Source organism: Patella vulgata, chromosome 3, assembly GCF_932274485.2.
Source record: "Patella vulgata chromosome 3, xgPatVulg1.2, whole genome shotgun sequence".
Taxonomy (NCBI): Eukaryota; Metazoa; Mollusca; class Gastropoda; family Patellidae; genus Patella; species Patella vulgata.
The window spans coordinates 22,797,751-22,823,109 of record NC_065881.2 but is presented as its reverse complement, the minus strand read 5'-3'; the positions used below and the strand labels follow the sequence as shown (position 1 = coordinate 22,823,109).

The following is a 25,359-nucleotide window of genomic DNA, read 5'->3' as shown; positions in this document are numbered from 1 at the left end:
CTACAATGTGAAAGTAATGTTTATTAATTTGATTAATATTATATGAGATATTACATGAGTTATAAATATTTTTAGACGGACATGATTTATAGAATAAATAACATCAAGAATTTAAATTATAAACCAAAACCATACATAATAATTATTGCAGGGTAAAGCACTTTAATTTTCAATAAGAATAACATCGAAAATTTTGTACCAGGAACTTGTCCCCAAGCACTACTCATAGTGTTGTTCAGGTTGTTCTTCAAAAAAGCCTAAGACTCCGCCAATTTAATTAAGTACAATCCATATGAAACTTGGCATGCCTGTTCCTTTGACAATTACGCATCAATTGATGGATTTCGATTTTTGGTAAAAACGTCACGATTCCAAGATGGCTTCGATGATGTCACACTCGGTTCCTGGTCCATAGTATGCCTGTACTTGTTATTTCATGGCTACCAAGAACAGGGGTCAGATAAACATTAAAGGTCCTGCTTTAATTCACTTTATTCCACCTAAAAGGAAAGTGAAATTGACTTACTTGGAATTGTCTGTCAGGTGACCTTAAGGTAAGACCTGAGATTTTAGCCCTGCACTGAGCCAAATAAACTGTTAAAGATTCATCAAACCATTGCTACTTTGTGTTAAAGATACATTATGGAAGATTAGAAAAAGAGCACTATAATAGTTAATTAAATTCTGCAAGAGATGGATAGAGAACAAGCAAAAAAAAAGGCGTAATTTTTACAATCAGGGGCCATAATCCAGGAAGTTATAATCTGAAATGTGCGAATATCGAAAAGTACTGAGATATTTGGGATATAAAGATATATTTTAAGTTTCATCAAAATCAAATAAAAATTGTGATTTCTAGAGGGTCCACAACCTTCTATTACAGATTTTATACTATTTGTGTACAAGGAGCGGCCATTTTGTCAGGCAGTTTGGTGCGATTTTCACAAAATTCGAACTCATTCATCATTAGGGTGTAACGATGATACATTTAAATGTTTTTTAAAATCAGATAAAAATTGCCAAACTACAATTTGTGGGTACCGAGATGGTGAAATTTAATGGTGGTCTGCCTCCAGTCCGATATCGAAAGGAACCAATATCTTTGGATCATAATCATACCAATCTGATTAATATACAGATCTATATTTCGTTTTGTTTTTTTATACTTTTGATGGCCTGCACTACATGATTCGAGCTCATCCTTCATTAGAGTGTAGCGGTGATACATTTAAACGTGTTTTAAAATCGGGTCCACAAACTAAAAACGGGATTTTTCGTACAATCAAGGGCCATAATCCATAAAGTTATGATCCGATACATGCCAATATCACAAGGAACCAAGATCTTTGGGAGATAGACCTATATTTAAAGTTTCGTCAAAATCGGATAAAAATAGTGACCTGTAGAGTGCCCACAAACAAATTGTGGACGGACGGACAGGGGCGATGACAATATGTGGGCGTATAAAAAGTAGATAATGTAAAGGGGATATGCTGAAAATATTAGTCAAATTGCTTCACTCTAAGCCAAGAAAACCTTATTTTAAAATCACTGTAGCCTCGATTGTCATTGTTACCGCTGTCAAGATAATTAACAAACTCTTGAATATGTCATGTTAATGTCTAATTAATAGTTTATATAACATTTCAGGCCTAAAGAAAAACCTGCAAGATCATAATCAACTCTCGATGCCATCGCTAGCCTGCGATATTTACTGGATTAGGATCTGGTCTACCCTCATTCATGATTAAATCACAAAATGGACACTTGAGACTATCTATTTTATCGTACTGACTTTAGTAATGATGATCGAGGCTAGGCCCAAAATGTAATTGCTATATTCTCGGTTCAGAGTGGATCAATTTGACTGAAATTTTCAGAAAATTCCCTTTACCTTATCTATTTTTTAACTATTATAGTGAGAACTGCCAGCTCTTTATCTAATCTCCCATAATGTATCTTTAAAGGAATATGACTTTCAACCATTACATGGTCATGTGTTTAGTGATGTGACTAATATGAAAGTGACAGGGATACATGAAGCATAGATGGCATAAATAGTTTATCATTGACTAAAGAAGCAATTATCCATCATTTCAGTACATGAAAATATCTACCACATGAAAACATACAACTGACTGAATGACTGACATACACTCCTGTTTTTATTACACGATTACTGTTATATATGATAACGAATGAATAAAATGTTAAATAGAACTATTTTATTGAGTAATATTGACTATTTTTCCTGAAGTAGGGTTTGCAGTAGTGCCCTTTCTGTTGAATACTTTGGTTTATAACACTTTCCATTTCCTGAAGTTTCTATTTTTATCATTTCTTCCTAGTCACCATTGTTACCATATCTTTGAGAACTATTTTCCTAAATTTAGTCTCGAGAGTTTTCATATATTTTAGATTCTCCGCTACACGAAATTTCTTTATAGGGTTTTCCTGAAATTCAGAAAAAAACTACTTTACAAGTTTTTCTATGAATTAACTAAAAGTAATCAAACTAATATGGCAAACTGACTTCAAACACTGTAAGCTATGTGGACTTGTTGGCCAGTGGTCTTCATGCAAGACACCCATCACAACTAGTATATACGAGTACAAAGTTTATGTAGATCTTACCTTTAAGAAGATAATTAAATCATGAGTTTGCATGTGTTGTAGTATATCTTTCTCTAGATGTTTTAATATGGCTACACATATATACACCTGATAATCTACACCCATTATAATACACAATACTAAATATTGACATATATCACTCCAATCAAAATAATTCCAAAAACACTGTTTTAACCAATGTACACAGATCTGTAATATAACAAACATATTAAACAAATCTTTTAGACACAGGAAGTTGAAATGAAATAGGCTTCAACATCTTACATTTCTGCACCCAATGTGTTTCTAAGATATACATTTTCTATGGGGAAAGTTTGCCCTAACAGCAGCACTCAGGCCTACCCTTATTTTGATTTCTGTCAGTTTTTGTTCCATTCGATTAATTAGATGCTTTTCCATGCCAGGACCCCCATCCTGAACCTCTGACAAGGGAAAACCAGACTGGAAAATACTGAGCAATTTTCTCTGTCAACACCCCAGGACCTCCTTATTAGTCAGTCAGTCAGCACCATACTCACACAGCCATCATGGCTCCCTTAAGTAATCCAGTGGTTTTACGAAGGTTATCAGAAACAATTCATATTCATTCCACATTCATTATTTGCATGGAAGAAAGTTCCATGAGACAAAAACTGTCATCATGAATTTATCTACCTGTGCTGGTGTGAAGCCGGACATTTTAAAAGCTGATGCTAATGTTGGTAATTCTGATTGTAGAACAAATTCCATGTTATGGGCTGTTGAATAAAATATTGGTGGAATTCCAGTGTACATGATTGAGTCTGGAAGATCTTCCTAGAAAAATAAAAACAAACAGCAGAATGAATTTCAAGAAACAGAAACTGAAAATATTTCAGAGGATATAAGTCTGGAATAACATCATACAAAATTAATAATAATGTGACAAAGAGATAACTGCCTCAGCCAAAAGTTATCAAAGTGTTGTGGCAAACTAAATCTGGAAAAAGGAAATATGTTGAACTTAATGCGCACACTATTTTATTGCTTGTATCTGTTCGAATTGTTCAAATTAGAATTTACATCGACAAGTTTCGAAATGTCTCAACTGGACATCTAAAAAAAAAGGCTTCTTGTTGGACTTTCTTCAAGCTTTGTGACTTCATTCAGTCTTGTGATTAAACCCTGGCTCTGAAATTGATTGTCTCATGTCTGAGGAATTCATCTGTCAATTCACATGTCTTAAATTAGAATTTGAAAAACACAAATACTTTTAAATTTTAGTTTTTATTTAGATCAGTTTATTTATGTACGTTTAAAAAAGAAATTGAAAAAAAAGAGTTGCAATGACTTGTAACTGAACAGCAACTCGGGTGGGGTTCATTTCAAGTTTAAAAATTTTGAATTAGCTTGAAATATTGCTATTACATTTTTCCAATACAAAACAGAGCATACTTATTATCACTTCAACACATTAATACAAATTATTGATCTAAAGTTCAATCTAATCAAGCAGAAGGATCATAATGGAAGGTACACAACCTTACAGACAGGCATCATGAAAATGGTATTGTTAATTTTACTTACAGAAGAATGTAATCTTGGCATCCACAGATAACCTGATACAGTTAATGTACTGAACTTGTGTAGAAATCTCCATGCCTTGTCTCCATCACCATTAAACATGAGAAATATGGTGGAAGCAAACCAATCAAAACCAGGATAACTACCTTTCTGATATACTTTATATAAGTTAAGGTGATTGGATAAAGATATTTCAAATATGTCCAAACAATATCAGTCACATCATTCTTTAAGGGAGTCACGGTGGCTCAGTGTGTATGGTGCGGGATGCCCTGGGTTCTATTCCGATTTTTGAAGTATCTAGTTATTTGGATGGGATGAAGATGTGAGGTCCACTCATGTACACATTGGCATGCATGTAACAGAATCCTTACAGTTGAAATTTGGTGTAAAGTAGGATGGAATCCTGTTGAGCGGGCAAAAAGTTCCTCATTGCACACTGTATGTATGTCTTCACTAATCCAGTAGATGCTGAACTCTATTTCATTTCAATTTATTTGGTCATTGACCTATCATCCCATGTAGTCATGTATTATACACCAGGTAAAGAATGCTATTAAATCTAATTTCCCCATGAGTGTTTGTATGTGTTTTGCTATTTTAAAAATAAATAAAAGTATTATAAAAGGATACATAAAGTAGAAGATGTTTTGGAATGTTTAGATTTTTGTTGGAAGAAAGCACCTGTTTGTTTTAGTAAACGAGTTAAACTATCAGTAGCTTCTGTAGGTGTTGTCACAACCTTTAAATGTATACCATATCTACAAAATATAATCATACAAACTTTAATAAAGACTGCTGATTTCTTATTCACCAAATTATTATTATTATTATTTTTATTATTATTATGAACATTTTTATAGCGCACAATTCACTAGGTGCTCAAATGCGCTTTACAAAACATTAAACTAAGATATTTTAAGAAGTATACCTTTTCATTGGCTAAAAGCTCAAATTTGCAATAGAATTTTAATTCTCAGCCACTGAAAATGCTTAATTCTTGAAATATATTAGTTTAAGTATTCGCAAAGAAGTGCACATGCTTGATATTATCCAGCGTAAACTTTATATATTTGATATAACAAACAGTGGAGTTTACTTTGAACGATGAAGGACACCAGGATCATAGAATAAAACTAATTAAAGTGAATCTCTGTATGCCATTACTCGGATAACCTGACTTATAAGTAAATATAGATCTACTTATAGAGAATCTCTAGAGGAACTATGCCTTTACTCGGATAACCTGACTTATAAGTAAAAATAACTCTATCATTATAATTACCTGACAGCTACTTTAACACCTAGTAGTTGTAAAGGTGAAAGGTTATAGCTTTTAATACTATTCTCTCCACCTGAAAAAATTATCAGATTGATACTCATAATCTACAATAGTTTTCCCCTAAACAAAACCTCAGTTGAAAGGAGCTAAATCGCTAATATTTGGGACCTAGTAATTGACACAAATGGGTCGCAACGCATATAAATAATGTAATATGAATATATATAAACTGATTTACATTCAATAATTCTGTTTTTACTGTAATTTCTAATTAGTCATGTTCGGCGAAATACGCCAGAAGTCTCAATCAAATGGCAATCTCCAGCGTCTGGTTATTCCAGTCTATACCAATAGTATTTATTGTGCATGCTCTCTAGATAAGAATATGCCGTCACTGTTTGATATGACTTGAGGAATATGTCTAACCTTGTTCTTCGAGTCTCTTGTTACAAATGCCACTGAAACACATTATGGTACGCGATTCGTGTACCAATGGTAAAATGTTTATTTAGTGTTAAATATTGGATATCAGAAACCCATCTTTTCCCGGTAAGACCACAACATCAATGTTGATTTAAATTGGCAAATAATTTGCGTTTTGAATGTCGAAGATTTTGGATGATATTGAGTTAGAGACTTAGCTACTTTAAGTAGAGGGACTAAGGTTGGAAGAAAATATTCAGTTCGAACTATGGTGTGAAAAAAAGGTCAGCTAAAAAAAGTGACTATGGTGGGAAATAAAGTGTCAGTGGAAAAATGGAGCTAATTTGGGAAACCAAAAATCAACGAAACGGTGGTCAATGGAACTAAAGCGGGAGACAAACGGTTAATGGAGCTAATTTGGGACACAAAAGGTCAACGGAACTATGTAAAACTAAAGCACAGTTTATGGGATCATCCTGCTGTCAAAAGCTAATTCCAAAGAAGTTAAATTGAAGTATGTATTTACCAGTAAATGTGGTTAAAGGGTATACTGCTTCTTCTTTTATCTGACTCATGGCCTGTACAGTTTGCTCAAATAACAACTGTAGTACTGTAATATAAATAATATATCATTACACAATTAAACACAGAAAGAGAGAGAGATGGGGTTTAATGTCCACTCGACACAAACTAGGTCATTTCGGGACTAACATATGGTTCAATATTAGTGGGAGGAAACCGGAGGGTCTGAAGAAAACCCACGAGGTTGGACAGGCTACCCTACTCCTTGTCATGTACAACAGGGAAATCGAAATCACACCAGTTGACTCACTGACAGACCTTATGATACAACAAGCACGCACTCATCATTCGACCATCCAACTCCCTCACAATTAAACAATGACAAAACAGAGCTTGCTATGTAAAATCTGAAAATTACTCATTTTACCAGGAATGAATTTCAACTTACATGTTCCTTTCACTTGATCAGGTTTTTTAGTCAGAAGATTGAAAAATAAACTTCGACATTTGTCTAACCAAGCCATCTTTTTGTCTCCCCTTCCAGAGGCAGAGAGAAATTTTGTCATTTCATTATCTGAAATAAAGAAGTAAAACATACATTATGCAAGAGCTCTATCTGACTATTAAAGGTCTTTCTTTAGGCCTGAAATGTTATCTAATTTATTAATTAGACATTAATTAACTTATCCAGACCATAATTAACTCTCGATGCCATCACTAGTCTGCGATATTTACTGGATCTGAATACATTTTGTGATGGATGATTTAACGTCAAAATGGATAATCAAGAATATGTTTTTCATAGTACCAACTTTAGTAATGATGATAGAGGCTAGGCCTAAAATTCAATCACTAATATCTTGGTTCAGAGTGGAGCAATCTGACTGAAATTTTTAGCATATTCTCTTTATTTTCTCTATTTTTTAACTATTATAGCAAGAACTGTTAGCTCTTTATCTAATCTCCCATAATGTCCCTTTAAGTACGACAGATTTTTTACATCAAATAGAATGAAATAATGCCAATTCTTTTATCCAGACTTTCTGTATTTATTTTCAGATATAATCTGTAACATTATAATGCTGTACTTAATTTTACGAAACCTACCTGGCTACCTTCAATATAAATTCATAAACTTAAAGCAAGTTCACTTCAATTTATTTTGTTTTTGCACACTAGCTCAGCTAGTAAGGACCATATTCTTGAACATTGATTAATTATAAAGAAATTCAAACCATATACTCCAACGTTGATTAGGAAGAGTTAAGTATATTTTCTCAAATGTTAATTAGAAAATGTTGATCTCAAACACTGATTAGGAAGAATTTAGGACCATATTCTTGAAGGTTAATTAGGAAATAATTAGGTCCATATTCTTGAAGTATGATTAGGAAGAATTTAGTCATAATCAATGTTCTGGATTACAGCCCTGTCGACTTAACATATTTGTATAAATCAAATACCGTCTTCAATAATACATTCTCTATACATGTAGTGTACAATGTGCTGTGAACATATCGTTGCTTGTCTGGCGAACCGACGAATCTGAAATATTTAAGTATTGAGAATTATGCGTTAGCAATTTGCGGTCTGTTGTTATCTCTGTAGCCATCAAATATTAACATTTATTTATGATTTAATATTTCATACATATACATCAGGACACGGTACGTCATTTACCTAAACGTTATTATTTGATGGACATAGAGATAACAATAGAGCGCAAATTTCAAACTCATAATTCTCAATACTTAAATATTTCAGATTCGTCGGTTTGCCAGACAAGCGACAATATTTGACATACCAATGACTCAATTTTAAAATGTGCTCAAAAAGCATGCAGCAGAACACTGTGCAGTGTGATACAATTTATACTGAATTGCAAACCTTTAACTTCATCAGCAAATTCTACAAAAGCTGAAAATAATATATAGTGACAGTCTAGCTAAATATAGGAATTATTTAACAAGATAAGCTAGAAATAATTATATAAGGCCAGCTAGAAATAAACGCTAGAACTAATTCCATAAGACAAGAGAGAAAGAGAAATATGTATGAAATAGAAATTCATTATGACAACAGATACAATTATATAGCTAGTGCTGCAGTGAAATAGATGCAGTTGTATAGGAAAACAAAGAAAATAATAGAAGTTCTATTGTTAAAAGAGTGATTGATTCTAACTACGTCACATATTCATTACTCAATAATTCATTTCATGGAAGATAATTCCTATTTGGTATCAAGTGATATCTACAGCAATATATTGAAGGACATCATCTATCAAAATATCATTAATCATTTATAAAATAAGAATGTTTGAGTTGCATCTCCTCCCCCCAATAAATTGAATATGTTCTCTATATTGGTGTATAAAATTGAGTTTGGGTGAAAGTTTGTTTTAGCAACAAATCATACAATAGGATCTATAATGAAAAGGGGAAATATGAGTTATCTACCTTGCTTCATGACAGATCTACCAGCAAGATTAGGAATGTATTCTTTAGGTACTGGATAAGAACTAAACATAGGATACGGATATATAACACCCGGCTTCTGTAATAAAATCAAAACAAATCATTAAAATACAAACAAATGTACACAAGTAAGAATTAAAAAATAATCTGAGAGAAAACACATCACTTTCATCAGATGTGAAATTAATATTGGTACATGAGAGAGAGAGAAATGGGGTTTAACGTCCACTCAACACAGGCTAGGTCATTTTGGGACTAACATATGGTTTAATTTTATTTCAATAATTCGCTTGCGCATAGGGGTCTTTAGCAGTGGGAGGAAACCCGGAGGACCCGGAGAAAACCCACGAGGTTGGACAGGCAACCCTACTCCTTGTCACATACAACCGGGGATTCGATACCACGCCAGTTGACTCAATGACAGGCCTTATGATACAGCGCGCACGTGCTAACCATTCGGCCATCCACCCCCCTTGGTACATGAGAGAAATATTTTCCTCATCAATAATAGAAATGTTTTCATTTATTACATTGGTAAACAATAAACCTTGCTGAAAATTAGCACAAATATGTTAAAATTAACCCAATCTATTTGCTTAGGTCACAATGAGGGGAATATTTTATTGTCCATTATTTTCTTCTACTGCTATGTCCATGCATATTCAGATAAGATAATTTCTATAAATAGTTCAGTCTTACCTGAGTTTCTCCCTGCTCCAATGAGTGAGGTGGTAAGATTCTTTCAGATGGTCCACCAATGAGAAATGATGATACAAGAATATAATTTCTCTCTGCTGACAACATGTCTATTATAAACTGATCACTGGAAACAAAAATCATTTTATTCAAAACGAAAAAGGAGGACAATTTTTCAAATCATGGCATTTGTATTTTTTATTCTTTTAATGCATACTTTTAATTACTACTCATCTGGACCTCCATTTTTTTCTGTCTAGGGAAAATATCGTAAGAATATTAAATAGATTAATAGTGTATCTCTAAGTTAAAATATTATGTAGCTATAAGACTACCTGTCTGTTTTATCTTCAGCCTGTGCCATGAGAAATACATCTTGAATTTTATACTGTGACTGTAATAGTAGACTTGTATCTAGACATGATACCATTACACTTAATGCCCTATAAATATAAATTACATCGATACTATAATAACAGGAATGGTTAAAGACCATACAGGATGTAAACAAAAACAAGACTTGTAACTTCCTAGTGGCTTCACTAGCGTTTTAGATTTTATAATGAATAATCAAGCACACTATGTGACTGGTTAATGAATGCATAACTAAATAAAGATGGCTGCTCCCAGGTTTCAGATGGCCAGATGAAAAGTAGGACATTAAACCCCATTTCATTTCATTTCTGCGCCGACTAGGCTAATGAAGATGAGCATGCACTATGACAGCAGCATTTCCATCCATACTTCATGAAATTCCAACTATCAATTTTTTTTTATATACAAGTTAATGAGTACACTGATGGACATCAGTTTTTCTTCCCATCCTAATGACTAGATACTTTTCCTTGCTAGGTTCTTTGTTCTGCAGCACTGAAAAGAGGGAAACCAGGCTGGAAAATCTTGAAAAATCTTCTAGATCACGCTAGGATCTTCTGATTAATGAACCAGTGCCATACTCACTAAGCTACAGTGGCCCCCAAGCAGCAAATAGAACTAAGATCTATCATGGTGTCCATTAAGAATATCTCAAAGTAAATTAGTAAAATTCAGTCAAATAGATGTAAAGGAACAGAGTCTTACAGAAATTCTTTAAACTATATACATATTATATCATATTATATACATTACCTTAAACCAAATACATGGGAATGTTCATAATTAAATAATGAATGTATTTTAGCTGGACTATCCACCATTATTAATCTATCTAACATTGCCTGCAATAAATAAATTATTAAACTCAAACAATTAATTACTGTTTTGAGGGCAAATTTCATAACAAGAAAAGCTTAAGAATAAGACAAATATTTTGAATTGATCTATACGAATATGTGTAACACTTTGATCCTTAAGACAATTTTGGTTCTTTGAAAAATTGTTGCTTCACTCTGTCATAGAGTCAAACCACTCGTACTTAATGAACGTGAATATAGTTATACATAAAAAAACAGTGATATTTTGGTAAAATCATAACCATTGTCATGATATCCATCAAATTCTGTCTGTTAATTGACCTATGGTTGGTAGACCAAATAAGGTAATGTCTCCTCCTTTATTAGTCATGTGAAATAAAGAGGTTTATTCCAGATTAACGTCACAGCTATCTAAGACGTGCAGAAATTAGGGGGTATAAAATAGGGTGTAGAGCGAGATGGATCAGGACACATTCAGATATTCCTAGCAGCTATTATTATTAAGAACGAGGAACCTTCAAAGCCATTACAGCTTAGCAATAAAGTTGTAAAACCATTGATGCTGTAGTATTATTACGATCACAAAGAAACAAACACAAGAAAAAAAGTCTGATAGTACTACATATGTATTTAAAAATAATAACTGTATATACTTTGATTGCAAACTCCAATCCCCAACTACCCATCAAAACATCAGACTTGACAAAACATGGTAATTGTCAGCATGCATAGTTAGTTTGCTATACAAGCTTTACAATGATCTGATATTTTCAGCCAATAAGACGAGTGCAAATAATTCTCTGGGTCATATTCTTCGCATTTGTACATATCTGAATACTGAGGAAAATTGTGTCAAGTGAGACTCAATCCAATTAGTGCACATTTATGGAGTATCAATATCTAAAGGTCATTCATATCTTTATTGGTGTTGAACTATGGTAAAATTTAAAATCAGTTATGAGAGAGAGAGAAATGGGGTTTAACGTCCACTCAACACAAACTAGGTCAATTTGGGACAAACATATGGTTCAATTTTATTTCAATAATTTGCTTGCGCGTAGGGGTCTTTAGCAGTGGGAGATAACCGGAGGACCCAGAGAAAACCCACAAGATTGGACCAGCGACCCTACTCCTTGTCAAGTACAACAGGGGCATCGACACCACGCCAGTTGACTCAATGACAGGCCTTATGATACAGCACGCACATGAAAATAAGTTAAGAGAAACTTACAGCTATAGTATCTGGTATCTCTCTAAACGTATAACTATCTTTAACAGGTAGAGGTTTAGTAGCCAATAATTCATATACAGCCGCAAACGATGATAATATATTTAATATTCTTATTAAATGCTGAAAAATATCATCACACATAAATATAAAACTAAAAGAAATAATATCATATAACTATAGTTCTAGCATTTGCTATCTAGCTCATACAATGAGATAGTTTTAGTATGTGGGTGGAGAAAGTGAGATAGTTTTAGTTTGTGTGTGGAGAAACTGAGAGAGTTTAAGTTTGGCGACCAAGAAATTGAGAGAGAGCCTTAGTTTGTGAACCTGGAAATGAGAGTTGGTTTTTGTGGACCGAGGCCACTCCCGAGGAAAATTTTGACATGAAATATAGCTTCATATATCAGCTACTGAAATATTTGATATCAACAACGGTACTGTTTGTTACAGGTCACTATCTAAATTAGATCACACATCTGAATTTTTCTTTGAACCACCATCTAAATTTATGTTTGAAACAAGCACCTGATTTTGTGTTAGCTGCCTCCCATCATCTGATTTTGTGTTGAAGGTCATCCGCTGACTTTATGTTATATTACATCATCTGACTTTGTGTGTTATACTTTATAGGTTACAATCTGATTTTGTGTCAAAGGTCACCATCTGACTTTATGTTATATTACACCATCTGACTTTTATGTTATATGTCACCATCTGACTTTATGTTTTATGTCATCATCTGACTTTATGTTACAGGTCACAATCTGATTTTATGCTGGATGTCACAATCTCAATTATGTGTTACACAGTTTTCATTAAGAAATCAACACTGTGATTTTATCTTGGTTTTTTCATAGACAACCAACTTGCATATGTTTGTACAAATCATCATGTGATTATTATGTTATATGGAGTCGTCTGAGTAAAATATTGTACCTTATGTGATGATCGTTCTATAACATCTACTGGCCAAACTTTAGCAGCATAAACTGGCACATCTGATTCACCACATTCTAAACAGGTCCAAATTTCATTCATTAAAGCTTGTATATATCCTATAAATAAATGGACATAACAATGTATGTTAACACAATCATAATATATACAAGAGCAGCAGTTTAGAGTGACTAAATACAAATACAAATATTCATTTAAATGGGTATATTATCTTTGAAAGGCATTTAGTGAACGGGATATATAATAAACTGAAAACTTTATGGATAACATTCACTAGGTTTATTTACTGCAACATTTCAATGAGGATACGCTCACCGTTATCAAGCAACGGTGAGAGTATCCTCATTGAAACGTTGCAGTTAATAAACTTAGTGAATGTTATCCATAAAGTTGTCAGTTTATTAAATGGATATATATTAATTTTACAGATCACTCCAAAATAAAGGTTTCTTACACCTAAGATTCATATTTGGATCACTAAAAGACATGTTAGTTTAGACATATATTGTTACTTAGAACTGTCATTTTATATCCATCACCTGTATTTTGTAAAGCTGATATACCAGGTGCTGTAGCAGCTACCTGTGTTACCATCACACCATAACCAAACTTTTCAAATTTACCAACCTACAACACAGCATTATTTACAATCACACAGAAAACATATTCTGCCATGAAAATCACAAAAAACAAACTATTTTTGATATTTGCTTAATTCTTCCAAGCATTCTTAAACTATAATCAAAGTGTCTGTATTTTGTTATAAGTTTATTGCACATTCACTGGAAGATACATTCATTATAAAGAGAAAGAAAAACCTAAAAATATTAGTACCATGTGTAAAAAATCATAATATATGGGCTTCAGTATTCTTCAGGTGTATTATTCTTAACAACTTAAATCTGTTAAAATCAACTTTTACTCAAACTGATTGCTATGAAATGATTGCTATAAAATTGTCTGAATGAGCTAATTGCAAATAAAAGAATATTAAAGGGGTGTACCTGAAGTTTTCTCTTGTATCTATCATACATATAAGCCACACATTCATTAATGGCTTTATTCTGCTGTAATAATAATATTCCTCTTGCTGTACTTGCAAAATTTAATAAACTGCCTAATAACGAATCCTGCCAAAATAACCTAAAAAACAATAAAACAAGCAAATATAATTTTATGGTAAACTGATATGGTACTCTACTATTTGGGAATTCTGGGTTGCTGAGGAGACTTGCCCCTCCCTCAAATCAACAACCTCCCCATTCCCCGCAAAGCATTTCTGTTTTGTTACCAAATTTAGACAGGCATAATAATTTCACACGGAAATCTATCATTTTCTTATCAATATCAGCATTATCATACTTACACATTATCATCATCAGCTCTAGATATTGTATCTTGTGAATCTAACTGAGTTGGAGTAGCAGCACGATCTCCAGCTTGTGATGCCTGGAATATACAAACAAAAATATCTATATCAACTGTTCTGTACTACAGTAATTCTCAAGTGGGCACTTTGAAAAATATTTACTACGGGTTGATGCATATGTCCCGCTTCTTAAATCAGAATCGCTACTGAGATGGGTTTATCAAAGATTTATGGTGGTACATGCACTAAGCCCATTAGTTTGGAAAATCTGCATGATCAGAATAAGTACAGGAAGCGGGAGGGATTCCGCGGAAATTTGTAAAATGCTCAAAGGTGTCTGTGAATGTTAAACGTTTGTGAACATAGAGGCAATTACAACAGGGGAGTTCAATTGTCAGTCCAGAATGTTCTGAACTGGTGGAATTGCAAAAATGTGACGCTAAATTGAGTCCTGTCACAGTTTTGCCAGTCTTGAAAACAGATCTGGTTTGACAAGAATCAACACATAATTAAACGTTTCAGCTATGGTCATTAGTTGTAATGGTATCATTGTTTGTTTGTGCATCATGTCTTCTTTACCGAAATTCTCATGTTTACTTCATTGACATCTTCAATTCAATTCTGGAACGTTGAATCAGTTATCCCCAATATTACAAGATCTTACCTCTAACCAGGCATCTGCTATATAGGTATGTAGATTATATGGTAGTAGTATATGTAGACCATCACATGTTATATACAACTGACGACAGATATATAGATATACACCAATCACAGTTCTAGATGGCACAGAAATACCAGCTGGCAATTCTTTACGCAAACATTTCTTCGTAAATTCACAAATATAATGTATTGGTGGTAAGGTCCTGAAAATTCAACATATGTTCTTATAATAATTTACAACAATGTCTAATAAACTGTGTAGTCTTGGGCATCCAGAACCAGACTGTCACTAAAGTATTTCTTGCAAGAATAACAACTCTTATTTTAAATGTACTTCATAGAACATAGATATATACTTTTTAAAAATGTAACAGAAGAAAATTATGAATGCCAGTTCGAAAATAAAATAAATTTTCTTCCACATTAATAATAAGCATATACAGTCCGAAATTTTAAGCTTCTTCCACATTAATAATAAGTATATACAGTCCGAAAATATAACAAATTAATATTTTTCTTTCACATTAATTATAAACATATAAAATAAATTACTTGGCTTTAGAGAACATGTTTCCACCTTCTCCATACATTAAATGTTGCCGACCATCAGAATCGGAAGCCATTACACACAAAATATCTGCCACATGCAATAAAGCTTCTTCACTTGGTAATTTTTTACCCTGAAATAATCAGTTTTAGTCAAACAACAACAATGTCAGCAATGGATCACTCTCCAAAAGTTCTTTTCAAGAGGAACAAGCGAGCCAGACAGACTATAGTCATTGCCTTCTAACATGTTCGCCAAGTGTATATTTTTCTACTTTTCATATTCAAGTGAAATTAGGTGATGCTGAATGGTCACTCTTCATTTAAATCAAGTCTATTATTTCATATTCAACCTTAGAATGAATTTTTAAAAATAAGTTATATTTATAGCACAGCTTTCATGAGTTAACAAGTTTAACCAGAGGCCAAAGGCCGAGGGATTAAACCTGTTAACGAATGACGCGTGCTATACTTGTAACATCGACAACTGCTCAACATGCTTATTGTTATTGCACAGAAAACCCACCCCACTTCTCTATATGATTTCTACTAAAACTAGTGTAAACCAGCAAAAAGTGTGCAATAACATTGAACATGTCTAGTTATTGCACGGTTAAGCTCCACCCAATCTACTAGAGGGAAAACAATCTGCTTATTCAACAAAAAGAACAAAGTAAAAATAGACAAACTTAGTAGCAGTTTATAATTTTACTTACAATAGTATTATTTAGATATCGTGATATAGGTATGAGTTTATAATTATACTGACAATAGTATTATTTAGATACTGTGATATAGGTATGAGATTATACTTATAATAGTATTATTTAGATATTGTGATATAGGTATGAGATTATAATTATACTTACAGTATTAATATTTAGATATTGTGATATAGGTATGAGTAATGCTGTAGTTATATCATTATGACAGAAACCAATCTCTTTTAATTTACCACACTCACATAAATCCTTTAAAACTTCACTCATTAAACTAGCTGCATCTAAACTCTCTGAATTGTACAAATTTTCATATTAACTCTTTAACTGCAGAATATTTTTACACATCTGGATGGTATATTTCAGGAAAATTAAGTTTTTAGATCATTCTTTAGAAATGGACAGTAGCCATGCTGGCTTAATTCTAAAGAGATTTCCCATTCATGCAATGTTTTTGTTTTTTTTAAGCTTTTTGAAATTTCAAACTTTAAAGATTCTGGATAACTTAAAAATCAATATAGTCTCTGCAGGTCTACAGCAGATAATTCTAAAAAAAACCACAGTAGATAGCAAAATATTACATATCATATAAAATATATAAAAAGTAAACATGATGTCCATGCAGATACATATTTATCAGCAAATGAGACCTTGTGTATTTCAACTTAAGAGTACAAATTTATAAAGAAGTGAAAAGATGTCGACAGGATTGAACATAATTAGTGCATTCACATAATTTTGAACCCTTTCATTTTTTAAAAGTATTTAATAATAAAGATCAAGATATAAGAGTATATTTTATGGGCAATAAAGCAACTTCTTTATAATATAAACATAAATAACTTAATTCTTTTATGTTAAATATAATAAAGTCTATCAGTGTATTTAAATCTCAGACCTACCTGATTTTGAGTCCCAGACAGAAGGACATTCAACAATGATGGTAATAAATGCTTTTAATAAAGTTGTGACAGTTACAGGATTTGCATAATCTAAACAAAATAAAAAACATTTAGAATAACAATATAACTAGAGAATATAGTTCCGTTGATCTTCCTAAACTGAAACAGTGATGATGATGATGATGATGATGATGATGAGCTGTCTTGCAAGGAGGCTTTTGTACCATCTTTATGATTACACTACATCTGAATTCTGACAGTTTTTTTATGGAAATCAATCAATCATATTTAAGACAATAAGAAGATATATTTACAGGTCGAGAAATGAATGAAATGAAATGAGGTTTAACATCCTACTGTTCTGCTCTGAACTGGGCTGATGAAGACGGGCATATGCCATACAGTGAGTGTGCTATTGGGGAAATTTTGCCCGGACAGCGGCACTACGGCCTACTCTTATATAGAATTCCAACTGTCAAGGGATCATTTACATGCACGCCAATGTGTACACGAGGCCTCGTTTTTTTGTCCCATCCAAAAGCCTAGACAGCTGTCCTTGTCAGGCCCTCCATCCTGCATTACTGACAAGGGGGAACCATGCCGGAAAATCTGGATGAACTTTTTCGGCCAATGCAGGGATCGAACACCTGACCTCCAGGCACAGGTCGAGAAGAGCAATTACTTATTTATTTATGCAATGTTTTCATGAGTATTTTCTCAATATCGACTCAGTAAATTGTAATTGTTCTTCCATAAGTATGCGTTACTGTTTATTTCTTTATCCCGTAACTAAGTGCCTCTTAGGGATTATGGTCGAGACATGTTGTCTTAAATGCCAGTTAAACAAACTTGACCCTACTTAAAGTATATAGCCTAAGTTTTAAAAACATACCTGATTTAACTTTAAATTTCATTGGGAAGAATTTTCGTCCATCAATAAAACACAGCAGACGTCCAATAAAACAGAGAGAATGTATAAGATAGATATATTCTAACTCTAAACTTGTGTAGAAGTGTTTTCTTTTAGTAGTACCACTGGAGACGTGGAGTTTTGACAATGATTCCGCGATATCATTAGATTTGTAATCTTTGGTTTTTTTATTGAAGAAATGTAAACAATGATAAACAGCATTTTCAACCTGAAAGAAGTACACAGTAATTATATATATTTACATATTATATATAATTACATAAATATTACATATATTTACATAGAAATAAACTCATGAATTGGGCTAAACCTGGAGTTTAACATATGCTTCACTTGTTTCATCCTGATTCTAGTTTGATTTTCCGCCAATCTGATTAAAATACAGATCTATATTTCGTTTCGTTTTTTATACTTTCGATGGCCTACACTACATGAAGATCTGACAAGTTATAGTGATAGGTCACATCAGGGGTCAAAAGACCATTAGGGTATTATGACCAAATCTAAGAAATATCTTGAATTAAACCATTGTAAAGTTGGATACAAGGTACTCACAATTTGTTTATAATCCTTCAATAAACTTAGTAATGCTCTTCTGCTGTAGTTACCATGCTAAAAAGAACATACATACATTGAATTTAACTGAACAATTGCTAACAAGATAAATTTCGTAATAAATTACTTTTTTTTATCAATAATGGCTATGTAACGTAAATGATAATGTAAGGGAGTTTGCTAGGTAGAACAAACGTAGTCTTATCATACTGGGACTAACAGGTGGTAATATTTTAGCTGATTTTTGTAGGACTAACAGATGGTAAGTTTTATCTGATTATTTTGTGACTAACAAATTTAATGATAATTTTCTACTTGATTATTTTACTTATCCCCAGTCTCTATTAGTAATAGATGGAAAAAGGGGACAACAATGAGAATAGGACTTTCATATAGTACCAGTAAAACGTATCAAAATTTTTTTTATTTACCATCCATTTAATACACCAAACAGCTTTAGGGTCAACTAGAGCCAAATAATGTAATGGCATTAGATAAGTCTGTACACCGGTAGATAATGTCTGTTGAACAGAAAACAGCTTTAACGTAGATTCAACCACTTCCTCTAAATACCTTCATGACAATAACACAAATTACTTTTATATACAGGTAATTACAATAATACAAGTTACAAAAATAACATTCACAAGTATACATGATTATTACAATATAAACTAGTATAATATCACATGTAGTGACAACTGTCAATCATTAAATTTTATGTATCTTCTTGTGTAACAGTTCTATTCAGATGAAATTAGTTCATAAAAAATCTATATACCAGAGGTAACTTAAACATACATTATGCAACAGTGTAACAGTTCTATTCAGATGAAATTAGTCCATAAAAAATCTATATACCAGAGGTAACTTAAACATACATTATGCAAGAGCTAAATCTGTCTATTGCAGGTCTTTCTTTAGACCTGTAATGTTATCTAAATTATTAATTAGACATTAATCAACTTATCCAGGCCATAATCAACTCTAGATGGCATCGCTAGCCTGCAATATTTACTGGATTATGATCTCATTTGCTGCTCGACTTCCATTCATAATTTAATCAGGAAATGGATGATCAAGACTATGTTTTTTATCGTACAGACTTTAGTAATGATGATCGAGGCTAGGTCGAAATTTCAATCGCTTAATTCTCGGTTCACAGTGGATCAATCTGACTGAAATTTTTAGCAAATTTCCTTTACAATATCTAGATTTTAACTATCATAGTGAGAACTGCCAGCTCTTTTTCTCATCTCCCATAATGTATCTTTAAAAGGAAATAAGAAACAAACATACTTATCAGGATACCGTATCCAATAATTTGAGGCTTCTTGTTGAAATTCATTCATCAATCGAAACTATAATAAGAAAATATAATATTTTACAGATTGAATTGATGGTAATATTTTTTCAATCATTCAAATAAAGATATAACTTGACTGATGTTTTTTTACATTTAGCATTGTAATAAACATTTGGTTAAGCAAATGACTACCATTAGCTTTAATAAAACAAACTGATCTGCCTTAGAAGACTATATGCCTTTGCGTTGTACACAGAGCAGGAGAATTAGAACTTACTGCTTTAAGTAGTTTAATATTTTCTGGCTTAGATGTATCAAGTCCATTACTGAGCAATTGTCTATTGCTGTCTCTAGTTTGAAACTGACATGTTAAATACTCAGCTGAAATTATAGAAACGTGTGTTAGGTATAATAAAACATTAAACTTACTGGTTCATTACTTTGATAAAAGTAACATCCAGGAATGTGAGTATATCAAGTACCTAATACACACTAAAAATGTATATATAGACATATTAAGTGTGAACTTTATCAGGTGTAAAATACACACAAGTACACATACCTTAAATATACTGCGAATATACACTGATAGTTAATATACAAATTAGGGGATATACATTCTACGAGTGAATTATGAGAAATATAAATCATTTACTGAAGAATAATTTAATCAATAAAGGATATTTGTGAACTATACTGTGAACATACACTGATATTGAATACACAAATTTGCGAACATTCTATGAGTGAGTTATTAAAAATATAAATTATTTACTAAAGGATAACTTACTCAGTAAACTATAAATCTCTCTGGTTTGATGGCATGTATTTGTAAATGCTTTTGCTATAAATTTCTGACTTAGTTGCTGAAAGAGAAAATTATGTAATTGTCTTTTGTAAGTGAATATTTATTTAGCAGTGGGAAACATGCAATCTCATATACTTAAACCCCAAACTTCAAAATATTAATGACAACCTAATAAAACATAGTAATACAGGATGAAATTACTAGGTGGTTTTGGCTCTAACATAAATTAATCCTCTTAGCATACAAACATTGAATAATTAACTTAATAATCAATTTAACGGTAGCCAGAAACCAGAGAAGGTGTAGGAAACTTATGAAACCATAACAGAACTAGCAAAAGACTTAAAATATGCCCCCATTAAACTTATGATTCACAGATAACATATTAATATATTTATTTACCGTAAGTTCTTCATCAGGATCAGATAGAACATCTAACAATTGTTTGCGTAAATAATTCCAACTATTATTATTAACCATATCAGCACTCATAATACGATTTAACTTCAACATGGCATCATATTTAGTCTGCCAAATAACATGGATAAATTAATTAGTTATTTTTAAACTTTACAAAATAACATTGATTTTAATATTTGTGGTTAAAAAAACGAAACAAGTAACACAAATATATCAATTTTAGGTTTATATCTTAGTGGAGGAGAAAATTAAAAAAAAATTTTTTTTCAAAATGTAGATACATTTGGATGGCCGAATGGTTATCACGTGCACACTGTATCATAAGGTCTGTCATCGCGCTGTATCATAAAGTCTGTCATTGAGTCAACTGGCAGGGTTTCCGGTTGTATGTGACAAGGAGTAGGATCGCCTGGCAGGGTTTCCGGTTGTATGTGAGAAAGAGTAGGATCGCCTGTCCAATCTCTTTTTCTCTTCCCTCTCTCTCTTTAGATACATGTACGCACCTTTTACAACAAGCTCTAGCTGGTAATTTATTATCTAATCAGAATTCATATCTAAAATTAAATTTCTAACACATATGATACTGTTTAACTTTTATTTTGTATAAAGGAGTTAATACAAAAAGGGAAATTATGTCCTTGCTAAATGCTGTCTAATTTTGTCTATGGAAAGAGAATAGTGATCTTACTTGATGTGACTTAGATATAGATAATTCATTGGCTATCTTCTTTAAAGCATCAGGGTCAAACATCGTCACACTTCCCTTAAAAATAAAACAATGAAAAATATCAATTATCACATGTTAATCTTACACAAAGCCCATTGTTATATACAACACCAAAAAGTAAAGTGTAGCCTAGTTATTTGTATGGGACAAAAAACCACGGTCCATTTGTGTATTCTAACTTCAAGTTGAATCACTTAGGTACTTGTGGTATAACATAAGGGCAGTTACAACATAAAAACTGGCAGCTGAAATACTTTACCTGACAAAATATACTTCCACAAGAAGAAATATCTTCATCGTCACTACCCATAAATCCTTGTCGTTGCTGGGGTAACCCTGAACCTCGTACCTGATCTTCTATTTTTAAAGAATCATAGTTTAATACAATATGTTCTACAGCATCTTTAACATCATCATGTAGTTTCTTCTTAAAGTCTTTATAACTGTAAATATAATAAGAAAGTTAATAACAATAAAATTACACCTATGATCAAGATCTACAAATAATGTGATTTATCCTTGATATAACGACCATGGATCTCAAATTTCATTCCCTGTTTTCATATTTGGGCCGCCTAACCTATTTTATAACAACATAAAATTGATTTATCATGTCGCTCCATTTTTTTTTCCATTGTCTTTATCAAAAGCAGTGCTAGCGAGCTTTTCAACAACCCAATTATTCATCATTAGCATCAATCTATATTTCTTATATATCTTTATTCATTTTTACTTGATATTATTATATATTAAGCATGTATGAAAGATAAACATACTATTCCTGAATTCAAACAGTGAAATATGTAAATTCAAAATGATGATACAAAACTGCTTTATATCTAGAAAATATGAATAAAATCCTGTCTTTCATGTTGAATTCCAACTGTCAAGGGTTCTTTAACAAGCTTGTTTTTCTGTCCCATTTGAACCACTAGACATTTCTCCTTGCCAGGCACTCCATCCTGCCAACTGACAAGTTGAAACTGACTAGAAAACCCTGATGAACTTTCTCGGCCAACACCGATAATGAACCCAGAAGCTTGTGGTTAGTGAGCCAGCACCAAACTCACTGAGCTATTAACATGGCTCCCCATGTCTAATATGGAACTTACTCTTTAGAAGATCGTATAGCATCTGTCCTTTGTTTAACTGATCTATCTACATCATAACCACTAGATACAACCTGTCCTGTCATAGAATTTTTATCTATTACATCATTTAATCCAGATTTCAACTGTTTCACTATCTCACGTCTGAAAATAAATAAATAAAATCAACCTCATTAAATTTAATTAACTGTATTAAATCGACATTCATTTTTATGTCCAAATACTACACACAATATTCAATAATGGATTTATACGCAACTGTAATACTAGATATGTTGCTACTCTGTGTACGTGGACAGTGGCATACAAAAGAAGTACAATAAAAATTATTAGCTATGGGAATTCCACTAAAGAAGAAATGAATTAAATGTACTTATATTCATGTATGATATTGTATATAGTGTACATAATGTTGTTTTTGTAATGCTATTTCATTTTTGTACATATTGAGGAGCAGGATTATTATATAGACTAGTTGCCTGTTTCCTGATCAATGTATGTCAATAATAAACTATTGTTTATATACAGATGGTATCAGATGTTCTAAAAACATAACAATAATTTACAACTAATTAACAATAAATAATTAACAATAATTTTCTAATTTATTTACAGTTCACACATTTTAATGTGTGAACTGTAAATAAATTAGAAAATTATTTATTTTACAGAGTAACAAAAAAAGGCTTAAAAGCTTTTTTTTGTTACTCTGTAAAATAAATAAATTGAAATGTTTCTAGCCCTACATTACTTCATAAATTATCATCTAAAAGCTTACTTATGAAAATGTTCATCATTTCTCTCTAACTGTAATAAGACATCTTTAACTTGATCTGTTGATTCCAGTTCACTGATATGAGGCTCGAAACTACTAACTAGTTGTTGAATATTTTTAATTAGGTCATCTCCTTCTAAACCCTTTGGATGTGTCATTTTGTTGCATTAAGGTTACTTCAACATCTGTTAGAGAGGAAAATAATGAGTCAATTAAGTTAAAAATGGCCAATAAATGAAATATTTGTTCTTCTCTGCAATATCTGAAAAAAGGCAGTGAAATGTTGCAAATAGATTCACCAATTTCAATGTTAAGAGGTAAAGCAGTTGTATTTAATTTACAACAAAGATTTTCTTCCAAGCCAAGGTTTAAATATTTATCATGTTTTATGTGCAAGTAATACTGGTACTTAATTATCACCATAACCTACAAGAGTAGTGTCTTGAGTAATGCTCCAAAAGTAGTGTCATTACACAATGCTTTGTAGGTCTACTAATATATTAAGAAATACACTGACTCATATGGAGGGTATCAATTAATTTTAAATTAAAGATACTTAATTATTTGTTACTTGTACAATTACAAATGACAAGTATGAAGTATTTAACCACTAGTTTGAGCGTTTAATAAAGTCTCAGTACTGGTCCTGGGGCCCACACACATAATCCTGCTGGTTGGGTTTAACTACATTTGCCATTTCTAACTTTTTTTCCTATCATTAGAAATTAAAGAGATGAAAAATGTTGTTTAGAAATAGAAATAGAAATGGAGCTGTTTCATATGTTTGTGTTTGTTTCAGGTACGATATTTAGATAATTAGCTAAATTAGAGATTTCTGAGTGGTTTTTATGCTACTTTTTAAAGATTTACCTAGAATTACTGATTCATGTAACATTGGGGATGGACTTTTGCTTTTTTAGCCAAGAAAAGAAACAAAATTTATGAAATTATTCATCACACTCTTTACTTTTGTTTACATCACAGCCATTTTGTTTTAATCAATCTGTCAAGAACTGTGGTTGGTTATTATCAAAGATTCAAACCAATCACATCATCTGATACTAAAACTATGTAAATGGGTTGGCAAGTGCTAACACGTGACTCATAGACCTAGTTTACCAGACCCTATGATATTTTCTCCATCTGTCAGCTGTCGTTGACCTATTTTCTGTCATCGGCGCGGACGATGTGAGCCGAGTGACTGGACTATCGTTTGCTTGTGGACGTGGTATCATCATAAGACTATAAAAAAAAGTTAACGAAGTCTAATTATTTGCAATGGCTTTACAAAGAATAAGCAGAATTTGCAGGGCCAGCAGTAAAAATGTCTCGGTGGTATGTTTAATTAAATCGCTTATGGAACTCACTGCAAGAACAAAAATAGAAAAACAAAACTAAAACTAGAGCAAACGAGAACCTTGAGCCTAACCTATTTTATTTACATAAGTACAAATGTATACAGTTGCTTTGAAGGTTTCCGCCTCACCGTATGAAAAGGACACACAAATTTACACGGGTTTGCTTTTTTATCTTGATTAAATAAAACCCAAGGGACATACGATTCAAACGTAC

At 32.2% G+C, this 25,359-nt stretch overlaps 1 protein-coding gene across 2 annotated transcripts; it reads right to left on the bottom strand.

Moving 5' to 3' along the window:
- Position 1: 1 nt before the first annotated feature.
- Positions 2-24,779, bottom strand: LOC126816268 (protein broad-minded). Of its 2 annotated transcripts, XM_050542561.2 has the most exons (34): positions 24,658-24,779; positions 23,791-23,972; positions 23,016-23,156; positions 22,163-22,346; positions 21,865-21,939; positions 21,159-21,284; positions 20,739-20,814; positions 20,226-20,329; positions 19,942-20,003; positions 19,074-19,215; positions 18,643-18,699; positions 18,049-18,295; positions 17,157-17,246; positions 16,405-16,547; positions 15,542-15,669; positions 14,991-15,192; positions 14,324-14,406; positions 13,962-14,100; positions 13,497-13,584; positions 12,937-13,055; positions 12,001-12,120; positions 10,705-10,793; positions 9,912-10,019; positions 9,580-9,703; positions 8,863-8,959; positions 8,291-8,320; positions 6,852-6,977; positions 6,408-6,491; positions 5,462-5,531; positions 4,810-4,937; positions 4,180-4,334; positions 3,289-3,429; positions 2,635-2,823; positions 2-2,454 (listed from the first exon to the last, which is right to left on the bottom strand). In XM_050542561.2, the coding sequence occupies exons 2-34, from the start codon at positions 23,943-23,945 to the stop codon at positions 2,335-2,337; spliced, it is 3,942 nt and encodes a 1,313-aa protein (XP_050398518.1). In that variant the 5' UTR covers positions 23,946-23,972; positions 24,658-24,779; the 3' UTR covers positions 2-2,334. The 2 variants fall into 2 exon arrangements, with proteins under 2 accessions (XP_050398518.1, XP_050398519.1); XM_050542562.2 differs by lacking the exon at positions 8,291-8,320.
- Positions 24,780-25,359: the final 580 nt, after the last annotated feature.